This window comes from Mus musculus, chromosome 16 (assembly GCF_000001635.26).
Source record: "Mus musculus strain C57BL/6J chromosome 16, GRCm38.p6 C57BL/6J".
Classification (NCBI taxonomy): Eukaryota; Metazoa; Chordata; class Mammalia; order Rodentia; family Muridae; genus Mus; species Mus musculus.
The window spans coordinates 94,137,738-94,162,983 of NC_000082.6; the positions used below are offsets into that span (position 1 = coordinate 94,137,738).

The 25,246-nt window shown below is 48.1% G+C and overlaps 1 protein-coding gene and 1 long non-coding RNA gene across 8 annotated transcripts in view; one reads left to right on the plus strand and one right to left on the minus strand.

Annotated features, from left to right (window-relative positions):
- Positions 1-25,246, minus strand: part of Hlcs (holocarboxylase synthetase (biotin- [propriony-Coenzyme A-carboxylase (ATP-hydrolysing)] ligase)) — a 185,934-nt gene that overhangs the window by 8,432 nt on the left and 152,256 nt on the right. For all 7 annotated transcript variants that reach the window (NM_139145.5, XM_030248919.1, NM_001360045.1 and 4 more), the window contains 2 exons: positions 3,612-3,679; positions 1,072-1,232 (listed from right to left, as the gene is read on the minus strand). In NM_139145.5, coding sequence (NP_631884.1) covers positions 1,072-1,232; positions 3,612-3,679 — 229 coding nt within the window. The remainder of the gene's footprint in view (positions 1-1,071; positions 1,233-3,611; positions 3,680-25,246) is intronic.
- On the plus strand, positions 10,388-15,586 carry LOC115488625. Its single transcript, XR_003951877.1, has 3 exons — positions 10,388-10,731; positions 11,040-14,896; positions 15,327-15,586. It is a non-coding gene; the product is annotated as an uncharacterized LOC115488625 (long non-coding RNA).

The window sequence follows — 25,246 nt, forward strand, 5'->3', positions numbered from 1 at the left end:
AAAAAAAAAAAAGTTAGAGAAAATAAAATTGGGAGGGGGATGTGTTAAGGGAGGGTGGGGGTGGGGGAGCAGTTGGAGGTGATAAGATCAAAATACATCACATAAAAGTAAGATAAATGAATAAAAATAACTCCACTTGCCAGGCGTGGTGGTGCACGCCTTTAATCCCAGCACTCGGGAGGCAGAGGCAAGCGGATTTCTGAGTTCGAGGCCAGCCTGGTCTACAAAGTGAGTTCCAGGACAGCCAGGGCTATACAGAGAAACCCTGTCTTGAAAAAAACCAAAACCAAAACCAAAACCAAAACAAAAAAACAAAACAAAACAAAACAAAAAAAAAAACCCTCCACTCAAAGTGGAAGTCATCTTATACAGGACATGCCATGGTGGACTCTCCTTCCCCTGACACAGTAAGCCAGAGTGAATCTTTTCTTCTAAAAGTTGCTATGGCCATGGTATCCTATTACAGCAACAGAAAAGCAACCAGGAGTGGGGTAACCAGGAGTGGGGTTATTTGGGCAAGGATAAGGATGCTAGCATGCCTGTCCTTGCAGTGCGGGAGACAGCATCAAAAGAACCCAGCTGTGAACTCCATCAGCCACAGACTAAGAGCAGCTCTGCCCCTCGGACATGAGGGTAAGAGGACACAGTTAGCTGGGTCCATAAAACAGCCCCCCTTTAAAACTGAAAACACACACAGCTCCCACCCAGCCCAACAATCTGATGCAATCTGTTCATCAAGAGAAAAGAAAAGCTCCTCCTCACTAGGATGCTAAGAGACCTGGCAGACAGCCCCGGAAGAGATTCTGGAAAACACTCTGTGGAAGCAATTACCCACAGTAGCACTGTAAAAGACAGGCATGCCAGGCGAGCACTTTACCCCTGAGCTGTGGCCCCAGCCAAAAGTACCTACTTCAAATGGTGCCACACGCACTCTGGTGATGTCTTTGCCGATTGTGCAAACACAAGCTACAGATGGAAAGGCTGAGCTGGAGGCTCCGCAGGAAAGGGAAGGACAGTGAAGCCACACACACACCTCATACTCTGGGATAGACTGCATGAAGTCACACGTACCTCATACCCTGGGATAGACCGCACTGCCTCCACCACAGCCAAGGACATCAAATGCTGGACAAATGGAATCCTCTGTCCCAGTTGTGACCTCAGGGGGATGAAGACCAGCAGAGTGGAAAGAGCACATCCCACGGGGCTCAGCCAGGCATTCGGGCCCCTTCCTGGAAGACAGAGTCATTGAGAGAAGACTGCTTCCTATGTGGATACTCCCGGAGAAAATGTCCCACTAGAGTTTGTTTGTGCTTCATGACACACCTTGATGTTCTAGGGATTCATGCGACAAGAGAAAAATGCTCTGGGGTCTGAAGAGAGCTTGGTGAGTAGAGTGCCTGCCACACAAGTGTGAGGGCCTGAGTTTCGTCTCCAGTACTCATATAAAAACCTGGTGTGTACTCAAAATCCTGTGTTGTGGAGATGGAGACAAGCAGGTCCCTGGGGTTCTCCGGCTGGAACAGCCTAGCTGAATCTATAAGCTCCAAGTCCCCAAGAGAGAGACACTGTCTAAATAAATAAATAAATAAATAAATAAGGTGGACAGCTCCCAGTGAACAATACCGAAGGCTGATTCCTGGTCTCCACATGGACATATATATACCATACCTGTACAAATATCTGCACACACATGTGCGCACACACACACCCCGCTGCTGCGGAAACATAATGAGGGTGACCCCTGCATTTTGTGCTTGGACAACTAATGTCTTAAAGTGTGCTACCACATGGCTGGGCATGTGGGTGAAAATGGAAAAGTGCTTCTGGTAGTACTGGCTGTGTGGTCCATGGAAACCCAGAGCCGTGCCTTCAGTGGTAGTAGTGTGAAAGGTTTCGCACTGTTTGGTGCTGGATTAAATCTGGAGCTCTGTGCATGCTGGGCAAGTCCCAGCCTGAGCTCCAGGCTGAATGCTATCAAGCAATCCCCGGGGGCTGAAGAGATGGCTCAGTCTGTAAAGTACTTACAGCTCACGCCTGGGGATCCGTAGCACCCACATAAAAGGACAGGCAAGAAACTGGGCAGACAGCTTGACAATAAAGTGGTTGTCACACAAGCATGAGGATACTTGGGGACAGAGGGAGGGGAAACCAGGTGCTGGCCAGATAGACTACTTAGAATTGTCAAACTCCAGGGTCATGGGGCAACCCTGCCTCAATAAATAAACTGGAGAGTAACCAAGGTTCCTCCATGCACACGCACACACACAGAGCCAGTCATGGTGGTGCCTTTGCTGTAACCCAAGTGTGGAAGAGATACAGGCAGGCAGATGGGTTCTCAGGGGCTTTGTAGCCTGCTAGTCTAGCCTATCGGTGAGATCCAGGTACAGTGACAGAAAGACATTTGATGACACTGACCTTTTGGCTGTACACACCAGTGTACGTACCAACACACATGTGCAATACACATAAATGCATGCTCATGTATCATAATACACACATGCTTGTACACATACACATGCACATACACACATGTACACACATATACATGTACGTACACACATGTACATATACCATCATGCACATACAAATATGCACACATATACATGTACATACACACATGCACACATACACACATATGTACACACATACGTGTATGTACACACATGATCCCTGATAGCAAGTCTCTAAGCTGCTACTTATTTTTTAAAGCTGAAGTTAGGAAAAGAAAATATCAAACTGAGAGGTACAGGTTAATTAAAAATGCTTCTAGAGTATCATCTTTTAAGAACTCTACCATCTCTGGTGGGAATGGATGGTGTGCATGCGTGGTATTTATCTGTAATTTCAGCACTTGGGAGTCTGCAGCAAGAAGTTTGGGAGCTGAAAGTCAGCCTGAGCTACATAGCTAGACTCCCATAGCTTTTTGCAATATATTTTTCTTCTTTGTCTTATGCTCAAATCAAAGAAGTAGCAGACTCCCATCTCTCTGCTCTGAGCGAGAGCAGATATGGGTGGTCTGGTGCTGGCTGCTGGCTGGCAGGAACATGACCCATGTTCCTGTAAAGCCTCACCCATGCCTCCTACAGACGCTGGTGGGATCTCTGCCCTTGCTGGTCCCACCATGGCTCTGGAACAGCGCAGACTCTCGGTCTGCAAGAGGCAGGTGGTGGAAACCGGCTCTTTTTTTAGCAGGCACAGATCCAGTGCCATTTCGTGGGGGCTGGTGAGCAGGAGGCCTCTGAATGTGATGTAAGCTTACTACAGACTCCAACAGACCCTCACCGAGGACCTTCAGGAGAGTAAATGTCTTAGAACTTCGTTTCCATCACAACCTGCAGGATGTATGGGGAGCGTGGGTTAGCAGGCGTGACAGCCATCAAATGCAAACACTGCGTAGTTAACAAACTGTGGACTGGGAGACTGCCTGTGCTCTACTGAAGTCAATGGGCCTTCTCCTTTTCCCGTGCCCCATTTCAGGGGGCTGTTAAAATGGAAAGATGCTAAACTCGAGTGGTCTCAGGGTTCAGCACACACTGAGCTCTCTGGCCAGGAGACTCGTGGATTTTGGGAAAGGGAAATAACAGCAATGACAACAAACGATGACTGACCTTTGCCCTGGGTCTGCCGAACTGCAATGGCAATTAAGCCCATTTCCTGCGGCATCTCAAACATCAACCTGCAAATGATGGGAAAAACTGGTCAGTTAGAACGGACACGAAGAGGAGGGCCAGCAGCTCGGACAGAACGGGGACAAGTGTGTGCGTTTGCATGGTGGTCAGGAAGGGCCAACGACCTGCGGAGCTGTAGAAAGGAGGGGTGTCGTTTCCCTCACAGCCTTTGGTAGGAACTAGCACAGGGGTGAAGTAAGGGGTGAAGAGCAAGAGAGTGGAGAGGGGCAGGGGTGGAGGGAGGAGAGTGGGGTCAGCCTGGCTGGTGCTTGGCTTGACTGCTAGGAGACAGTTCTTTGGACGATGTTATCAAGTTCTTTCCCTTTACCTCGTATCTACCTTCAAGTGACAACAGTGTCTGACATTTGTTTTTACTTACAGTGCATTTCTGTTTGAACATGCACACGTTTCTGATTACTCCGAAAGCCAGTATGTGGGCAGTAGAGCATTTCAGAGATACCCCATCCCCTGAGAACTAATTACGCTTTAGCTGCAGTAAATAAATCAACACCTTTTGAGAATTCCCAAGAACCCTGGGTCTGTTTGGGCTTCGGGTCTGCTTTTAGAACAGTTTCACCGAAAAGAATGCAAACGCCTCTTTGGGGTTAAGTGGCAAAGCGTAACCGCATGCATCTCTACCTGACTGGCTGATATCTGGGGCAAAGGAAAACGAGCACACGTCCCAGAGCCCTTCACTCCCAGGGTCTCCTCCAAGTCTTGCTCTCTGCATTTTATTTCCATGCTAAGACACTTCTCCATCTTCCCGAAGTTGCTGATTTGGCATCAATCGGATATAGTTCAGAGCAGGAGGTATTAATGGCCAAAGCCAAGCTCTCTCTCTCTCTCCCCCCCCTCTCCCTCCCACTAAATATATCTAAATATATCTATCAATCATCTATCTATCTATATGTGTGTACTTATATATGTGTGTATGCATTTATCTATTGTGAATCTGTCTGTGAATCTATCTATCCATCCATTCATGTATGTATGTACTTATATATGTATGCATGCATCTATGTAGATATCTATATATCTATTTATGCATATCTATATATATGTATGTATGTGACATGTATATGTATGTATCATCTATCAATCTATGTGTACTTATATGTGTGTGCATCTATTATGAATCATCTTTCTGTGAATATCTTTCTTTCTTTTCTTTCTTTCTCTCCCTCCCTCCCTCCCTCCCTCCCTCCCTCCCTCCCTCCCTCCCTCCTTCCCTTCCTTCCATCCATCATCATTTGTGGGAGAACAGGGGTTGAGCAGGGCAGAGGACAAACTGGTATTGTGTATTAACAAGAAGTTACATGTCAGTCTGAAGCGTTCCTCAAGATTCTTGCAAGCAGTGCCCCTTAAAGCAAGCCTGTGCCCTGCGTAGCTCCCCACCCTCTCCTGCAGGCTAAAAGAACCCCTAAGGGAAGGAAACTGCTTAAAAAACACCCCTTCCCACTCCCGCCCGCCCAACACCCGCTGCCTCCTGTATCCCTGAAGTGTGTAGTACTTGCATAGGGGAGGAAGCCTATCATTTCTTTTCGTGCAAAGACTATGTTGGGCAGGGTCTGGCTGGTGCAACCGTGGGTCTTCCTCACAGCTGCAGGAGCAGAACAAGGCATTCAGGAGTAACCCAACCTGTGCCAATACACGTGAAACACATCCTCACAGTATTTCTCTTGGACACTATGAATCACTCCTTGAGGTGGAGTATGCCTGCCCACCCCTGGGTGCCAAGAATAAAATGTCTTTTGCTTGTCCTGGACAAGGGGGAAATTGTAAGAAGGAGTCTCTGTCTTACAGCAGGGTTAACATTGTCATTTAGTGTCTCCTGTTTCCTAGAGGGTCCCATTCCCGAGTCTGGGTTCCCGGGGTAAATGGAGGAGGGGGGAGGGGGATGGGAGGAGGGGGAGGGGGATGGGATTGAGTATTCTGTGAACGGACTGCAGAAGCTCTCAGAATGGTGGGTAATGTACAATGCTCTTTAAACACGTGGACCTTAGATGTTCAAGCGCTACGTACACCCAGCAATGGAAAGGGGTGGGGGCAGGGCCACAGGAACATGAGTGGCTCAGAAACCAAATGCGGACTTTTAGAACAAAGAGGAGTGATTAAGGGAGCGTACACACCAAACTGCTAGGGGTTTGGCAGCACTTAACAGACCATGCTAACGAGCAGAGTGAGTCCATGCTGCTGAGGCCAAGAGGAAACTCTGCAACAGAGACAGGGGAGGAAGGAGCTAATGCCTGTGCGAGACAACTGGAGGCCGCCAGATTTATTTGTGCTATCTGAGATAACTCTGGGGGCCAAGCCGCACAGCTCACGGTCGACAAAGGAGCATTTATGAACTTTGTCAATGCTGCGTTTCTGAAAATGAAGCTGCTGCAGTCTGCTTTAAGTAGAGAAAAAGCAACCGTGGATAGATGCCATCCTTTCTTGATGCCCTTGTACCAAAGGGATGCTGAAGAAAAGCCCTGCTTGTGCTGAGCCTGAAACTTCTGCAGCCCTGTACGGGATCTCTTTGCAGTCCAGATGATCTAATCCCCACACCGAGTGCTCTGATTACAGAGGACAGCACAGGGGTGCTCCGAGCAGACTGGCCAATAGGAAAACTAAAACAGCGAGCAAAAGTTTAATTGAGATGCAGCCCATACTGGTGGGGATCTGGCGCAGCCACGTTCATCAGTTAGAAAAGCAACAGTCTGGGAAAGATCTATTGGAACAGTTAGCTGAGTCACAGTGTGAGGACCCAGAAGGACAACTGGTGATCATTATAACAAGAGCTCTGACACACAGACACACAGCGTACCCTCAGAGGGTACGCTGGCCCCAAAGTGCACACTGAACAGCAAAGTTCAAAGGTAACACATGAATTTATCCAACTTACGGGAACTTAAAAAAAAAAAAAAAAAAGAGGCAGGGGCAGTCGGATCTCAGAGTTCAAGACTAGTCTGGTCTACAGAGCCAGTTCCAGGATAGCCAGGACTATACAGAGAAACCCTGTCTCAACAAATAAATACACACACACACACACACACACACACACAATCTCAACAGATATGTAGATAAACTGTGAAGATGGCAGGGTCAGACAGTAAGAGCCTAATAAATGCACACTGACCACCATAAGCAGACCTTCCCGACACCCATGGATGCCAGCTTTGTCATCTTTTACTACCTTCTGACTCAGTAACTATGTTGCCTGCTTCTAGAACTGAATCCTAAGGAGTACTCTGAGAAGAAAAAGACTTCTGAGTTCTAACTATTTTCTTTTGCTCCCGCTTTCTACTTTGTATTGAGATATAACCTCCAACCTATGAAGTGCACAAATCTTTTTTTTTTTTTTTTAATTTATAAAATGCACATGATTGTTTGTTAAGGCAATGCTATGGTCAGAGATCAGAAGGACTGACCGCCCTGCTAGAACAAACGCATGAGAGAAAGAGTTGAGTGTTTGCCTGTAGTTCTAGTCCTCGGCAGCCTGAGGCATACAAGCAAACAGTGAGTCCTTTTTCGTCTTCATCCCATGCGGCCATCCCTTCTGCCCATGTGATCAGGCTTGGTGGTGATCCCGACTTCACTCCCTCCCACCAATTGTTGTTCCTTTTACATGTTATAAAGTTGTTAGTTAGGGGTGTGTGTGTGTGTGTGTGTGTGTGTGTGTGTGGCTTTGTCTTAGTTACTTTCTACTGCTGTGATAAGACACCAAAGCCAAAGCAACTTAATTGGGGTTTCAGAGGGCTACAGAGTCCATGCTGGCGGAGAGAATCTTTTGAAACCCCAAAGCCCTCTCCCCATGACATATCTCCTCCAATAAACCCACTCCCAACTCTTCCCAAACTGGGGACCAAGTATTCTAATCTACGAGCCTGTGGGGGCATTCTCACGACGCTCTCCCCCACCCTCCGTCCCTTCTAGCTGGACTGCACCTCTATGATAAAAAAACAAGCCAAGCCTCAGTTGTCTCTATTCTCTCATGACCCCCTCTGCACATGGTAGGCACATGCCTGCTTTCTTCATTCTCTCTCTTCCTTAGAGAGAGCTGCCACCTTGGACCTACATCATTCTCTCTGTCTCCCTCCTTCCACTCTCTAATCTCTGGTGTAGGCTGGGCATATTTGGCACATCCATGAGGTCTCCCTCATTCCTGTCTGCTCACTGCTGTGTGGTGCAGAACTCGACACTGATTCATCATTTAGGTGTTCTCAGACCTTGATCACATGTATGGAGACACAGTCAGGGTTGCACCTAAAGTGTCGGAGGTGGGATGGCGGTCAGAGAGCAAGGGCTCGTGTGACTTTGTGAGATATGCCCAGACACTCCTGACCTACTCATGGACCAATTAGAGATGACCTTCATTCCCCCACATCTTCACTGATGGCTTACGACACTTGTGTGTGCATGGGGCATCCAGTTAGGACCTGTGCATTTGTCTTTTGCCCATTTAAGGAGTTCTTATGTGTTTGGGAAATGATCTATGCTATCTATTGCAAATATTTTCTTCTAGTTTGTTATTTATCATTTAATTTGGCTTATAGTCTTCTACTACTCCCTTTTTTTGCCTCTTGTTTTTGCTTCATGGCTAGAGGTTCTAGAGACTCTTTCCCCATCCCTGAGTCATACAGGAATTCACTGGCTTCTTGTGTGTGGATGTGTTCCTGCCCCGGTGAGAGTTCCTTCCTGAGGAGGATAAGACTTTGGTACAGGCCTGGCTTTTTATTTTTCCAATTCCTGACAGTTTGTCTCAGAACTGTTGGTTGGGAAACCTTTTGTTAATAGATGTGCTCCCCACCCTTGCCGTGGAGGTGTGGGACCCCTCCTTCATTTGGTACAGGGTCTAATGTACTCGGGGCTGTCTCTGGAAGGGATTCCTTCTCTGTTGGCGTTGGTCACCATCCCTAACTGTGCTGACGTCACACAGCTTTAGTTACCAAGCACGTCTCAGTACCCGGTGAGCCCCGTCCTCCACACTGCTCTCCTCAGGCCTTTGCAGATATTGAGGGTTTCTGTCTGTCTGTCTGTCTGTCTGTTTTGTATAAATACACTTTCTAAATTAATTTGAGAATTGCAGCGTTTGTGAAGACAAGTTGCCCTGTGAGCAAGGAGTCTAATGTTGCATAAATACATCTCTTTAGGCATTCCTGTCAGGTTCTTTGCTGTTGTAAATACATATCGCAATATTTCACAGTTACTACCTGTGATAAAATCTACTGATTGCTATGGGCTAATTTTATATCCTGCCCCGAATGAATTCCTTCATTGCTTAAGTTAGAGAATTACCACTCCTCTAAGATTTCACAGCAGGCCATCATTGCATCTGCGCACACAGTTCTACTTATTTTCCAGTTATGCCTCGAGTAGGCATTAGGTTCTGTGATGCCAACATGAAAGGGTTCCCGCTACTTTTGTTTTTTGGGCTTTTTGTTTGTTTGTTTGTTTTTTGTTTTGTTTTTTCCAGACAGGGTTTCTCTGTATAGCCCTGTCTCTCCTGGAACTCACTTTGTAGACCAGGCTGGCCTCAAACTCAGAAATCCTCCTGCCTCTGCCTCCCAAATTCTGGGATTAAAGGCGTGCGCCACCACTGCCCCGGGGTTCCCACTATTTAGCCTACCAGCAGCACAGCACTCAATTAGATCTCACTAAGATCTCAAGAACAAATGAACCACCGAGCCATGCAGAAGGGTAGCTCCAACTAGTAATAGTGAGTGGGCTCTTTGGCTCTTCGAAATATCCTTCAAGGTTTTGGACAGTACACAGCTCTCTGGTGCCTTTTACTGAGCCAGTCCTTAAATGCCCCCAAATGGTCCCAGGTATCATGACCATGTGGTCACATTTTATGGCTGAGGAAGTGGAGGTTTGGGGGGTTGGGGGCTGGTTCACTACAGAAGACCTGCTGTTTTGTCTTGGGATCTTGATATGTAGCCAGGATAGCCTTGGACTTGAGATCCCCCTGCCTCAGCCTCTCTGCTCTCTCTCTTCACCAGTGAGATGTGAAGACAGGAACGCCATTGGTCAGTCTCCTCAAAGGCACCTGTGTTAGTTTAACAGTTCTGGGGAGCTGTAGGTTTCCTGGAACGTTCTGTGTAATCAGCCCTAAACCCGAGGAAGGAATCTCTTTTATTTTAAACAACTGAAATAAGATCTTAAATTTTCAAAAATTAAACGCCACCAAATTTGTGGTGAAGTTCATTTTTCCCCCTATGAGTCTGGGAAGTTGTTTTTCCTGTTTCTATGAATTTTGGTCCCCCACCCCACCCCCATCTCCTTCCCTTCCTCATTCCTCCTTTCTTTAAAGACAGGGTCTCACGTGGAGCCCAGAGTAGCCTCAAATTCTCTGCGTAGCTGAGGATGGCTTTGAACTTGTGAACCTCCAGAGTCTGGGATTACAGGCATGTTCTACCACACGTGAGCCACGTGACTGTGGGCCACGCCCAGGACTTCATGCACCACTTTACCAACTGAGCAACATTCCCAGGGGGGGGAAAATCTTTTTTTTTTTTTTTTTTTTTTTTTTTTTTAGTTTATTGGTGGTGGTGTTGGGGCTTTGAGCATCGTAGGCAAGGCCTCTCCCAAGGAAGCTGTTTCCAGCATGCCAACTTCCCTTCGCCGAATTTACATAAAATAATAAAATAATGAGTTTCCTTAGCTACAGAGCCAAGGAGTTTCTGAAGCACCTGGGTGGTCAAAGCAAGCTTCGTGGAATGAGTTTCTTCTGTAGAGGGAAGTCCCGCCCTCCCACTCGGGCCCCCATCGAGCCCTTTTCCACTTCAATTCCATCTGTGCTTCAGGGTAACCGTCAGGAAGGACTTCCTACCCTGCCAGCTGGCCTGAAAGCCAGAGCATCTTCCACCGCCACTGCCCTGAGCATCACCCTTCCTTCCTCTCAGGCTCCGCCCTGCCAGGGGCACAAAGAGTGTGCAGGGGAAGCTTAGCTCCAGCTCAGCTCCTTGCGCCACAGGACAAGGGGCCTCTTTCTTCAGTGCAGGGCTTTGCTCCATGACACACCGTGTCGGCGGGACCCCGGGAACCAAGCCTGGTTCTGGAGCCAATGCTGGCACAGGTACTCATTCAAATCGTTATTTTCCATCCCCTCTGGGCCAACTCTGCTTTCTACCCATCTCTCCACCCCTACGAGACTGGCTTCTGCTGGGTTCGACGTTGGTGGGACATTTCACCTCGTTCCCTCACTGAGCTCTTCTGCTGTCTGAGTAGTTTCACCGCTGGCTGGCTCTCAGAGGATTCCTCCTTAAGCCAGCGCCACAGCACATTGTCGTTGTACAGCATCTGCACGCTTGAGGCGAGCACCATGCCTTTTTTATTCGGATGTCCCCAACTGGGTTCCTGTGTCTCCCCGTCCCGCCCCCCCAGGTTGGCTAATGCTTCCAGGATGGGATCAAGGTGAAGAGGTAATAACATCACAGACATGCTCCTGCCCCGCCCCCTTCATTAAGAAAACATTTTGTGTATGCACACATACGTGAGGAAGTCAGAGGGCAGCTGATGAAGCCAGTCTGATCCGTCCATCACAGGGGTTGCCAGGCCTCAGTCCCAGGTTGTCAAGCTTGGTGGCAAGTACCTTTTCCGGCTAAGTGGTTTTGCCAGCCCTTGCCTGGCTGCTTTCTCCTGGGATGTTAGCTTTAGGCCTCAGCTCCTATCAACTGGGAAATACGGGCAAACTCTCCTTTGTCCCTCCTGACTCAGGGGTCAGAGCATCCTTCTGGGGCCATCTTTAGAGTCTCCACCCCGTGCCATTCCCATCACCCTGGCAACAAGGTCTACAAGGTTTCCCTTCAGGTGAGCGAGACCCTGAGTTCACCTGTGACCTTGCCTGCTGAAGTTTCTGACACAGCCCTGGGTATCGAGACAAGCTGCCTTCCTGCTGTGACTTCAACAGGGAGAGGAGAGTCCACACAGCTGGGGTTTCTGGAAACAGTCTTCTCGCTGGTCCTTTCCCTGACCTTTAAAAATAAAGTCTGTGTGTCCATTTCTGAGGCTTAACTGCCTTTTTTCTTCTGCTTGACATCTTAGAATCAACCTTCCATCTGTGTTTGTAAATGCTTTTCTATTTAAAAATCCACCTCCTCCCCGGTCTCTTTTTAAATTTAAGAAACACAGGACCATACTGCTAAAGGTGTCAGGAAACATGCTCAAATAAGGAAGGGCTCCAAAGACGGCCCTGCCAACAAAATGCCAGTAAAATCTGAAACCTGGGTTCAGACACACTGGGAGTGTTCCAAAACTTAAGACCTAAAGAGCGTCTCTATTCCAGTAAATCAGCCTCCCTGTGAATGCCATCAAAACCTGAGCTTTAATGAGAGAGGGGATATCAGAGGAAGGGGTGGAGAGGAAAGGGCTTGGACCGGCCTGAAACTTAATTTAAAAACTATTATGAGAAGATTAATTTCCCCTCCCCCAACCAAATATACAAATCCTTCCTGCACATTTAGCTTCATTTTCTCTTCCCCCAAAAATAAGAAAAAGGAAGGAAGAAGGGAGTCTCCAGCTCATGAGACAATGATTCTGCATGTATGAGTGAGTGCATGTGGACACATGTGTGCGCCCCTGCGTGTGCATGTGTGTGCATATGCGTGTATGCCTGTGTGCGAGTGCATGTGTGTGTTCATGCACGAGTATGTGTACATGTGTGTGAGTATATGTGCACATGTGTGTGAGCCTGTGTGTGTGTATGGGCAAGTGTGTATATTTGTGTGCATGTGTGTGAGTGTATGTGCACATGTGCAAGTGAGTGTGTATGTGTGTGTGTGTGTGTGTGTGTGTGTGTGCATATGTGCCTGGCTGTGTACAAGCTAAAGGTTGCTTCCAATCCCTTCCCCTCAGCGAGGCTGGCCTGCCTGGCCCCTCCTGTTGAGTGCTAGGGCTATAGGCATGTGTGGCGTGGCCGTATCTGACTTTTGTTACCTAAGTGCTGGAGATATGAACTCAGGTTCCCCATGATTACATAGCAAACACTTCACCCACTGAGTCATCTCCCAGCCCCAAGGTGCACTTTTCAAAGTGACAAATATTACCTGCAGGACTTCAATGGATTGAAGCGTCATGCTAGCTGTGTGAAATAATTCGATGAAACCAGAAACAAAGTGGGTTTTCACTGAATAAGGAGGAGGATGGATAATAAAAAGCCACAGAGGTTGTTTGAAGAGGGACAGTCACGTGTCAGGCAAGTGGGCGTGGTCACATGCCAGCCTAGTGGGCGTGGCCACAGATTATGCCTAGACATTAAGCAGCTGCAGTTAATGACGTGTGCGCACACAATGCTGTATCAGCCCTTTGCAGAGGTGCAGCTTATCAGAGCCAGGCAGTACAGGAGAAATTGACAGTGTGGCCTTGGGCTTTGTAATAGGTACACACCATGTTGTCGTGCCTGCCACCTCTACTTCAGGAATGGGGAAAGGTTGGTTCTGGAAGCTTCCCTAGAGCACCCAGGGCCACGGCTGAGGCGTTTCTTTAATCTCACCAGGAACCTGCAGAGACGGACCATGAGACAGGCCCTTACCCCCACTGACAGTGATGGACTGCTGGCTTATGAATCCTAGGGTACACTTTAGTGAGGGCACCTGCGGGGTTTGCTCCTCTGTTGAATTTGGTCTCCTTGTTGATAAAAGCCCTGAGCAGGGCATATGAAACACTTAGGTCACAGCTGTTCTTGCTCTGGCTTTCCTCTTATTGATGTGCCAGAGCCTCCTTGGTGGTACCTCCTGGATAAGGAGACACACACACACACACACACACACACACACATACATACATATACACACACATACACACACCTGCACACAGGCCACTCTACTCAAGCCGTCTTCTGGCTCATCTGAGGTGCTTCCGAAGAGGCCCTGTGCACCCCCCTACCTAAAATGTCTCAGAACAGATGAAACTCCCACGCAGATACCCAACAAGACCATCAATGCACCAACATCACGGGTCTGTGTCCAGGTGACAAGGTGCCAGATTACCTGTGTTGCTAGCCGGGTTGAAGCAGCCCCAAAACGTTGAGAGTTCCTGAGGGAACACTCCCTGGGACACATTTTCTAGCAACACTCTTCCCTGGACATACTTTGCTGGGGACAAACTCTCTCAGGGAAACCCTAGACATAAGCTCTTTCATGTGAGCACTCTCCTTGGAGTATGCTGTCCCATGGGGCACACTGTCCCGTGGGGCACATTTTCCCATGGGGCACGCTCTCCCATGGGGCACACTCTCCTGAACATGTTGCAGCCAGGAGTTTAGTTCCTCTGCTTTTCTTCCCTAGTTTGGCTCAAGTTTGAATGTGGATTTATTCCATTCCAAAGCAGCTCCGCTCATTCATCATCTCTCCCAAGCTTCTAGAAAACTCTGTGTCACCATGACTCCTAGAGATGACGCTTCTGCCTCCCTGACACCATACAATGCGGGATCCTCTCCGTTCCTGTGATGGATGCTTGGTGAGGCACCCTTGAGGAAGAGCCTCCCCGAGGAAGTCACTCATCTGGCAGAGAGGAGGGGCTGTGCCCACCTTCCACACGTGACGGACTTTCTGGGCACATGTGCAAGCATGCCAAACACTAGTGTGGGACAGAGAACTTTTGTCAAGGGAGAGAGCCTTAGTTGACTCCCTGGTGGGACTTGGGTGCTGGCATACCTAGGGACCTACCGTTCCACACTGGCCCACCAAATGACCCTCATAAAGCTGGAAACCATAAACGGAGCTTAGCGTTTAAGGAAACAAAGACTGCCCGGGTGCGCTTTTCTCGAAATGAAACTGCCCGGAGCTTCTCATAAGGCTTTTTACGATAAGCATTAAAATGCAAAGAGGAAGATTAAAGTTCCTGCCACAGATGAGGCCTGAGGGGAAAGCGAGGAGGGCTGGCGGGCAGGGGCTGGTGGAGGCCGTGCACAGCATTACAGTTGGATAGTATTATATAAAACGAGTGTGTTATTAAAAGGATCCTAAAGTTATAAAAACTCAAAGGAACCTTTAGTGACGATGAATAACTTCTTTGGTAAGGATGAATAACTCACATTTCCTACAGGCTTTTTTGGTGGTGGGGTGGGGTTGGCTACCTGGCTGGGCTCTTTAATTGCTAATACTTGGATCTGGTTGTTCTTGTAGGACACCCTGCCTAGGGGCGGGGAATCAGAATGCAGTGTTGGACTAGGAACATGCTAGGGGCCTGAGAGAAGTACTCCCCTAGCAACTGAAGTCCTTGATTATCCTAATTTTAAAAAGGTAAGAAAGATTCATCTCCAGTAGCTACCTGAGCCAGGAGACATGGTATGACCTTCCCTGTAGTACAGGGGACGGGACCTAGGGTACCATGCACAGACAAGTGGTCTCCCAACAAACTACAAACACAGTCCTCTATTCTCCTTAAAAACTACAACAAAACACAGGTTGCTGCATTCAGGCCACAGTAAGAATGAATTCAGTAAGCCAGACACTGTCTCATGGAGCCCAGGCTAGCCTCAAACTCACTTTGTAACTGAGGGTGACCTTGAACTTCTGACCCTCCTGTCTATATTCTCCAAGTGCTGGGATCGCAGGTGTTTACAGCACTTCATGTGCCAGGGCATTCTGCATGCCAGGCAAGCGCTCTAACAACTGAGCTACACCCCCCAGCCCTTTGGCTGACTTATGTCTTTTCCTACCTACATGGAAGGTTGCAGAAGACAGCAAACAGGCTCCATTCTGCTCTGCTGAGACCCTGGCAGTGAACCCCCACTCCAGCAGGGAAGCATTTTGGTCAGCCCACCAAGACCCTGTGCTCCAGATAACAGAAGGAAGAATTTTTGAATACTCCCCATTGCAGAACATCAGGATGTCAGCAGAATCAGTAGCAGGTATGCAGGTCTGTCCGTTTACCACCACTGTCTATCCATGCTGAACCAGTACTGACTCTCGATTCTTTTCAAAGTTGGGAAGCTGTGTTGAAATATATGCTTTGTAAACAGAACTAAAAGATAAATGGTGACTGCACACTTATCACAGATCTGGGACACGAATCATAATACAAACAACAACAACCAAACAGGAATAAGTAGGCTTGCCCCAAACAATGGCTGGAGAGATGGCTCAGCAGTTAAGAGCACTGACTGCTCTTCCAAAGGTCCTGAGTTCAAATCCCAGCAACCACATGTTGGCTCACAACCATCAGAATCATGGCACCCATGTTGTGATTATAAAAAGATAAAGGAATATTAAGATATGCTCCATGAGGGTGTGGCGAGGTATGGGGGGAAGAGGGTGCCTCAGAGGGGCCCACGTCAGGGCATCCCTTTCCCCTGAGGAACCAGCCACACGAAGGTATAGCATAGAATAGAGTTTAGTCAGGGCATGGGGAGGGGAGTTAAGAGGGTAGCAGAGGCAGAGAAAGGCAGAATGGGGGAGAGAGTAGAGAAGTAGAGGCCGGCCATGGCCACATAGAGAGAGGGGGGAAGGGAATGGGGAGAGATGAGGAGCAAGACGGCAAGAGAGAGAGAGGCAAGAGCAAGAGACAGAGGAGGGGGCAAGCAGCCCCTTTTATAGTGGGCCAGGCCTACCTGGCTGTTGCCAGGTAACTGTGGGGGTGGAATCCAGAAAAAATACCAACAAAAATGTTCTTCATGTAACCCCTAAAAAACTCTAAAAGAATATAAAAAAATTCAAACATTCACCAAAATGCAGGAGTCATAGAGAGAACTCCATCTGTAAACACACACATCAACAACTGCCAAGCCTCTTGCCATGCATGTGTCGGAGACCAGGGACCCCGAGTACCCAGGCAGTATGGCAGCTCAGGCCACAGCGCATCTAGAATCCCTAGCACTCCCTAATATGTGACATCCAGAGAGGCGGCTCTTAGCATTTGAAACAGCCTAGTAGACTGCCAAATTCCTGCTGGGTCGGCCAAGAGGTAGGAACCAAAAATTAAAAAAAAAAAATAAAAAAAAAAACATGAATGGTTTGTTTTTTAACAGCAATACATCAAACACAGAAAGGGCTCTTTTGTACGTCTTGTCCATGTGGGAGCCAGAGAGGAGAAAATGGCTCACCCTCCTGGGAGGGAGGCGCTTGGCCTCACCTGTAACTTCTCTTCTACCGTGTAGATTTTTCTCACCCCATTAAATGTAACCCACCCTAGGTGTTTTTTTTTTTTTTTTTTCAATGTGAGAGAAATAGAGAGTGATGGGGAAAAGAGCCAGCAGGAGAGGCTGGCTGGGCGGCCATCGTGAGCCACACAAGTGGGTGTCACAGTGTCACATGGAACGTGGCTGTCCCCCAGGGTCTGTGAGACAGACATACAGGACTGTTCCTGTGGCTTCTGAAACCAAAAGCCAAAGATAAAAATGAAGAAAATAGGCGGGGGTTAAAAAAGAAACAAAGGCAGGTCAGAACAGGGTGTCTTCTTCCCACGTGGAAAGAAAAGGTCAGCTGGGTGGACACTGCAGGTCTCACGCTGAGGGGCCCACAGCGGAGTCCACAGTCTAAAATAACGCCCTTGTGGATAGCAAGCTCAGAGACAGGCAAGATGCAAACGGCCCTTGGGAGCTTGCTCTGAAGAACAGCAAAAGACAACGTAGTCCCTGAGCCTCTTCCCAATAACTAGCTGCCAACAGCAAGCAAACCCATGAGGAGAGAGAGGCTGGTGAAAGACACCTGTGGGGGGGGTCTGCAGGCCCTGCAGTAAGCCCCGGGGACAGGCAGCCTTTTCTTCTGTCACAGCAGGAAATCGGGCTTTGGCTTCTGTGTGGGGACCGACAGCTGCCACCTGCTTATCAACTGTCCACCACAGCGGCAGCAGCGGGGACACAGGAACCATGGACATTTGACTGTTCGGTCGTGTGACTTGGGCTAATGCGGAGCAGGAGAGGATGGTCATGCACAGGCTTTAGCCCCGTTTGAGGGAGCCACTGCTGACTTCATCTTCATTGCTCTAAGATGGGGACTGCTGCCATCCCATTGCAGATGAGTGACTGTTAGGAGCACTGGGATCACTCTAAGGGCCTCCCTCGCAGCTGGTAAGAGGCATGCTCACTCCCCACAGCAAACAATTGCTCCTTAGGGAAGAGCTGACAGACAGCCCACATGGCCTCCTGGCCTAGAGACTGGGAACGGGACCAGGAAACTGCAGGGAAAGGCTTGTGCAGAGAGCTGTGTCTGTTTCTGCCTCTAGCTACACAGCAGGGATGTAGAAGATGCTACCCACACACTGTGCCGGGCCACCCCATCCGCTCCCTCTCCTCTCACTGGAAGCGCCTTGACCTTCCTGGGACGGTGCTGTTCCTACACTGGGCTGCTCTGAGGTTTCAGTCACAGCCATGGCCCTCTGGTTTCTTCTGCTCAGAAGGACCAGCCACCAGTGCAGCGCAGCCATACCCTTCTGGTCTTTCTGGAGCACCTGTTCTGGAGAGGCCACCACTGAGTTCCTTGAAGTGCAGGGAGAAAGGAAGAACATGGGTCATGTGCCGGCCTACCCAGGCTCTGGGTGGTTACAGTGGACAAACACCCTGCATTTTCCCTGGGAGCTGTCATTCTAGTGTATATATGTTGGGGGAGGGGCAGGCAAACAGGCTAATTAGGGAGAATGGAGTAAAGAGGCCAGCAATGACCATGGAGTGGGAGGGACCAGGGATGGGCACGAAGGCTGCTCTGATAGGCAGAAAAAGTATAAGCAAGTATCCGAGGACATCTGAGAGCAAGGCCAGAGGCCCCGGGTAGGTTTAAGAGAAACACGGTAGCCACAGAGGCTGGAGCCCACCTCTGGGGCCATAGGTGTGCTCATGGGCAGAGCCAGGGATGTAAGGATCATAACAGAGACTGGGTTTAAAAAAAAAAAAAAGGAGTGAAATAAGATGCAAAACGGAGCCAGGTGTGGTCATACATGTGTTCTTTGCACTTGGGAAGCTGGCCTGGGCTATACAGTCCGAGCTGAAATCCCCATTTTAAATGGGTTCACTTGGGGTTCTATGGAACCAGCCTGAGTTGGTCGATGGGCTTGGGGCAACCAGCAAGGAGGTGGTCAGAGGAGCCGGTGCTGGCTGAGGGAACGGATGCACAGCCATGTTTGAAACTGTTCCTGTGAGACAGATGGGATCACAGGAGCCTAAGAGTCCTGGCCTGGGAAGAGCTGAGGATCTAGGATCTTTGTTCCATCTTTACATAGATCATTTGTTCACTGTAACCACCCGAGAGCAGAGACCCGACTGGCACCTGTTCTTTCAATTTCCTACACGCTCAGTGGATGGCCCCTCAGGAATGGTTGCTCTGCAAATCTGAAATATGCTTCACTTCACGGAGGGTTGGGGGAGGAGTCAAGCAGAGACGGTGGGATATTCCGTGAACTCCACTCTCACCCTCAGCCTCTTCTTCAGGACACGTGAGCTGCAAACAGAGGCAAGGGCTGAGAGGAACTTCTTCCCTGCCGAGGCTCAGAGAGTCAAGGGCTCACGGACAGAGGGCAGGACAGGCGACACATGGCCTTCGAATGTAAACGATGCACCCACATCCTCCAATACACCGAAGACCTTCAACACAAGTGACTTGCTGTTGTTTGAACATGTCTTCCTGAAGTTTATGAGTTAGAGGCTCACACTGATGGCAATTATAGGTGAGACCTTAAGAAGTCGTTAGAATGAGAGGGGGTGGGGCCCTACCGAGAACAGACTTGCTGAGGCATGCTATGTGGCACCCTCTACCACGTTACCGCAGCAGAAGGCCTTGCTGAATTCAAGATCATACTCATGGTCTCCTCAGCTCCAGAATTACAAACCAGATACACTTCTGTTCTCTGTAAGCTGCTCAGTCCCAGGCAATTTGTTACAGCGACAGGATGTGTTCTGAGACACGACTGAGACAGATTCCACAGTATCTGTGCTGTACACTTCGCCTAGAACAGTATATGGGTTTCATAAATATTTGATGAATAATGTATATTTAGAGATTTTTTTTAGAGCCATGCTTAATTCACAGCTCAACAAATATGCAAAAGGATTATTCCTTGAGAGACAAATGTCTGAAGGTCTCATTCACAGACGCAGACAGCTTGCCACAGGTGTAAGTTATTACTAGCTGGACACATTATGTCTCCCTTCTGGAAGAACCACCAGCGGCGCTCTGGCCGTTCATTTCTCTCCAGCACCGGGGATAATGCCCCGTGCAGAGCAAATGCCCAATAAATCTAAATAAATGTCAAATAAATGAGTGAATAAATATCCATTAAAAATTAACTGGACAGTTAATTTAGCTTACTCCCTGGGAAAAAAAGGAAAACAGTAAAACTAGAAAAGTACCTTTTTAATTTAAAAGGTTAATTAAGAACAAGGTTAAAAAAATATTTTGGTGGCTTAAGTAACCAAGCACAAACAGGGTTCAAAACAGCCAGAGCTCTGAAAACCACCCATTCTGTGTCATGAAGTAGAGAGGGCAGGAACTTGTTGTGCATGCTCCATGATCCCAGCATGACTGCAATCCTAAAACGAGACGGTTAACTTGGCAGCGATAAACACAGATGTGGAAATTCTAAATAAAGTGTCAACCAACTGAAGCCAACAGTGCACCTTCTGGCTACACACTGTAACAGAGTAGTTTATCCTAGAAATGTAAAGTCGGTTTAACATCAGAAAGACTCGGCAATGAACTACATACATCACATCAGTGCTGAGGGAAACCACGTGACTCCCTGGACAGCTACGAAGCTGATCCTCCAGAGCTTGTGGCTCGAGATTGGTGTCCAGATCACTGTACAAGTTTAGTAGAAAGGAAGGTGCTTTGAGGACTTAATCATGTCCTGGGATGAATAAAGGTTCTTTTGTTCTTTTTGTAAAAACCTAAATGAGAGTCACTTTAACCGTTATTTTCATTTACAGCTCATGTGTTTTAGCTTGTCAGGAATATTTCGTGCTATGCTTTTAGCCCTGCTAAAATTTTAGTCTACGGTCCATCTAAAATTAACAAATTAATATTTTTACATACTATCAAGTAAATTTCCCCTCTTATACAGCTATATGGTTGTCAGATTACCTATTGAAATAGCTCTCTGCCCCATCCAAGAATACTGGCCCTCATGGCACACCTTTAATCCCAGCACTTGGGAGGCAGAGACAGGCAGATTTCTGAGTTCAAGGCCAGCCTGGTCTACAGAGTGAGTTCCAGGACAGCCAGGGCTATACAGAGAAACCCTGTCTCGAAAAACAACAACAACAACAACAAAATACTGGTCCTCTCCTCAAAATTCAATTAGTTTATAGCCTGCACACACTCACTACCCTGCTCTACTGCTACACACCTTCATCGTCATGACAACCATACTATCTGACCTACGAGGTCAAGCCAATTTTTAAGATGTCTCTTGGCTATGTAAAGATTAGCTGTCTATGCTGAAATGTAGTTTATATATCCAATTAGCAAATCTACACAAGAGCCTGAAGTCAGTGGAGAGATTTGAGACACAGTGATGAGCTAAGAGACTTAAGCAGAGACTAAGTGATCCACAAAGGACATAGGCACTGAGAGACATGGGAACAAGGAAGGGACTTTTCTGAGCTCATGGACCCAAGTGACTGTGAATGTATTTGGGCTGTGGGATGATCTATACTGATTGTCAATTTGACGGGGTCTAGAATCATCCAGGAGACAGGCCTCCCAACACATCTGTCAGGAATTATCTAGAGTAGGCCAGCCTTAGGGAATGCCTGTGAGATTATCTTGAATTGGTTCAAAGATCTGCCCTAAGTGCATATGGCGCCAGTGAGTGGGCTAGGGTCCTGGACAACATACACAGGTGTGACTGAGCACCTGTGATCTTTACTCTCTTCTTCCTCACTGTACAGGCACCATTGACTCACTGCCTCAAGCTCTGGTTGCTGTGATTTTTTTGTTACACTGACAAAACCCTTGAACCATGAGCCAAAACAAATGCTTCCTCCCTTAAGTTGCACAGCCTAGGAAAAGTGATAGTACAGTCAGCCTTTGTTAAAGTAACAAAGTAACCAGGTGTGGGCTCATAGTAGGTTGGATACCATAGGAAAGGTAACTAGTGTAGTCAGCCTTTGTTAAAGTAACAAAGTAAACAGGTGTGGGTTCCTACTTGTAATTTCAGCTCTCAGAAGTCTGAGGCAGGAACTTAACAAGGTCAAGATCATCTTGGACTCTACAATGAGATCTTGTCTCAAAAGTAAACAGCGACTCAGTATAGTGCTGGCCATGAAAGAAAGCGTTGGGGGTAGGGAGGCTGAGTTTAGTACCACATAAAGCTAGGCATGGAGGCATGTTTGTAATCTCAGTGTTGGGGACATGGAGACTGGAAGATTTCTGGGGCTTGTGGGCCAGCCAGCCTAGCCTATTTTGCAAGTTCCAGGCAATGAGAGACTACGCCTCAACAAACAAGGTGCAGGGGACCAGAAAAAAAAATGCAAGGTCAGCCTCTAGCCATCATATATATGTGCATACATGTATACCTTCATAAACATACAAACACACACACTAGATGACAGATAGATAGATGGATGGATAGCTGATAGATTGATGGATAGATAGATGGTGGATGGATGATAATTCGATGGATGGGTAGACGGATGAAACACAGACATAGAGTGTAGCCCCCAGCGAGCCCTGGTCTGCAAACTGTTTGGTTGTCACAAGCCATGTCAACAGTGCCCAGTGCAGCTCTGTCTAATTGGGATCTACCATATTTTCCAAAGGCCAAAGATTCCCTTAGAGTCCCAAACTTAGCCTGGAGGCCCAGTATGTCGATCTAGTTTTCTCACACAATTGGGACTGTAGTTGCACAGGGCCGTTTATGAGCAACTAGCATGCAAAAATGCAAATGAGACCCAGGTTTCCTGAGGAGAGGCCCCATGTCTCCTCCTCTTGGCTGGAGGGTTCCACATAATTCTCCTTCATGATTCCCCATGAGCCACACAGAGCGTAGGATGGGTCAGCATGCCCTGTCATCAACATCAAAGAGGACCCAGGCAACAGCCTGGAGGATGGTTGCTCTCACTGACTGAGGAAGTTCAGCAGAAGCAGATGTGACCTCCTAAAGCAGTCCATGTGGAAACGGGCACACTTACAAGATATGCCTGGTGGGCCACAGCTACACCATAAATACTCAGTGCACAAGAGATGCACAAAGAGAGACAGGCATTTGCACAATAGGCAGACACTCTGCCGCCAAGCTGTCCAACACAATGGGAACAGACATCAAATCTGGACAGAGTACTAGAATCACCACAGTTCAGAGGGCTTTCTCTCTGCTGGCAACATTCTCAGCATCTGATACAGAATGCCTTGTTCATCTGACTAGGCATTAACCCCTTGCACTGAAGTATTAATCCCTTGCACTGCCTAGGGTGTAGGCAGGAGGGGCTAAAATTACCTCTTTGCTAGAGATAGAAACTAAGCCCCACATCCGTGGCAGTTGGGATTTGACTCCTGATCACCCGACTGTGGGATTCTCCAGTCTGTCCTCCGTAGAGCATTTGCTTCCCCACAAGTGGGAGCCCTTGACTGCGCATTCCCACACTGTCTTCATTACCTTAGACAATCTAACTTGCAGAACTTCAAAGTGCAATCCATCATGAGGACACCCCTGCCCGACACGGGAAGTTCCACGTCGACTGCGATTCCCTTCCTTTGCAGTGCGAATTCAACCCACGTTCTATCTAGCTCAGTAGTGGAGCCATGAGGTGCCAAAGCTGTGGCAGATTCATCACCACCAACATGGCTGCTGTGACGGCAGACTCAATGGCATACTTTGCTCTGGTGGAAGCTCACTTATGGACAAAACTTATGAGCTGTGTCATGCAGCTGTCCTGCAGGAAGCTGTGCTTATCTGGACAGATTTACAGAAGAAAGGTGAAGGACAGATGGGAAAAATGTCAGTAGGGCACAGGTGCCCTTCCAATAACTCCCCTCTTAAGCACCTTAACACCCAGTGCACAACAGGGACACCTCTGACTCTTCAACTGCAGTTGTCTGAAAATCAACTGTGGCAGCTCTCTACCCCGGGACATCTTGTAAATCAGGTTCTCATGTGCCATTAGCTTAAGGCACCTGTACCACATGCTATGATCCCCGAAGAACAGTCTATGACAACCAGGAAGCAGAGAGGAAACTTTGTGTCTCATGGCTCGGTTTTAATAGATATTAAGGTAAGAAAAAGCCAGGCATGAGGGCATGTGCCTTTAAATGCCAGCACTCCCTAGGCAGAGGCAGGTGGATCGCAGAGCAAGTTGCAGGACAGCCAGGGCTATGCAGAGAAAGCCTGTCTTGAAAAAAAAAAAAAAAAAAAAAGCAAAACCAGAAGATGGAAGAAGAAAACTAACTCTACCTTGTCTGTAAGAGTCACACAACCCTATGTCCACCTCGACCGTGTAAATCTCATTATTACTAATGGTTCAGGAGTGAACACACCTGTCAGAAATTTGCAAGAATTTCAGTAGGTTGTTTTATTTCTGTTTTGTTAGTGGTGGTATAACAACATGATATATTTTTTTAACACGACATCATATAGTATTTATAATACATAATGCAGTTATATATAAAGAACTACTATTTCATAGGTTACTACTGGTGAAACTATGCTAAACCAAGGCAGGCTAATGTGAGCTGAAGGAACCTGACCACGGTGGCTCAATGCTCTCACATGGCTTTCCTCCAAGAGGTGGCCCAGGGCCTCAGGCCTCCTCCAACCTGTGAAGCCACATATTCCCATCTGACTACAGAGGGAAAACAGAGAGTTGGGGCTCCCAGGGGCGAGATCTAGAAGAGGCACCCTTCACACTCATGCCATCTGGCCACTCAGGCCACAAAGAGGAAACAGCAGGGCTGGGGACCACAGGCAGGGTGCTCTCGCCACTGGCCACTGTGCATAGTAGACCAGTTGGATTCCATACATTGTTTTCATTGTGCTTTCGACCACGAGCTATTCCCCCACCCCACCCCCACCCCCGCCCCTCCTTGAGCATTCAATTCATTTAGAAAAAGCAGACAGGTTGAGAAATAGAGAATATAGCACCACACCCTGAGTATTCCAGCTGAGCCACTAGTCCACATCTTAAGCCCTTTTGTTACTCTGCACTGGACTTCAGGAATATCACAGCTCTTGGGAAAGACTCAAGCTAAATTTAGGGTTACCCTCCTGCTGCCAATGGATTTGGCATAGTGTCACCGGATCATAGTGTGGTCCCCGTGAGACTCAGGAGGACCCAACAATGAGAGTGTGAGCAGGCCAGGCAGCTCTTGACAGTCAGTAGCCATCACCAGCCACTTGAGTGTGGAGGGGGCCCAGGGAGATGGTTCAGTCTGTCAGTAGCGTGCTTGTATGCACCTATAAGCCTAACGATGGGGAGGCAGGAACAGTAGGATCCCTGGGGCAAGACAGCCAGCCACTAGTTGAACTTGTCAGTTTCAAGTTGAGTGAGAGGCCCTGCCTTTAAAAATAAGGTGGAGAGCAAGTGAAGAAGAGACTCCGTGTCAACCCCTGGCCTCCATACACACGCGCACACATCAACCCTGTCCCTTTAACCAAAAGCAAGGCCAAGTCTAACGCTAGCTGCTATGGTGATAGCTGGCTTGACCAAGCTTGAAGGCACAGTACAC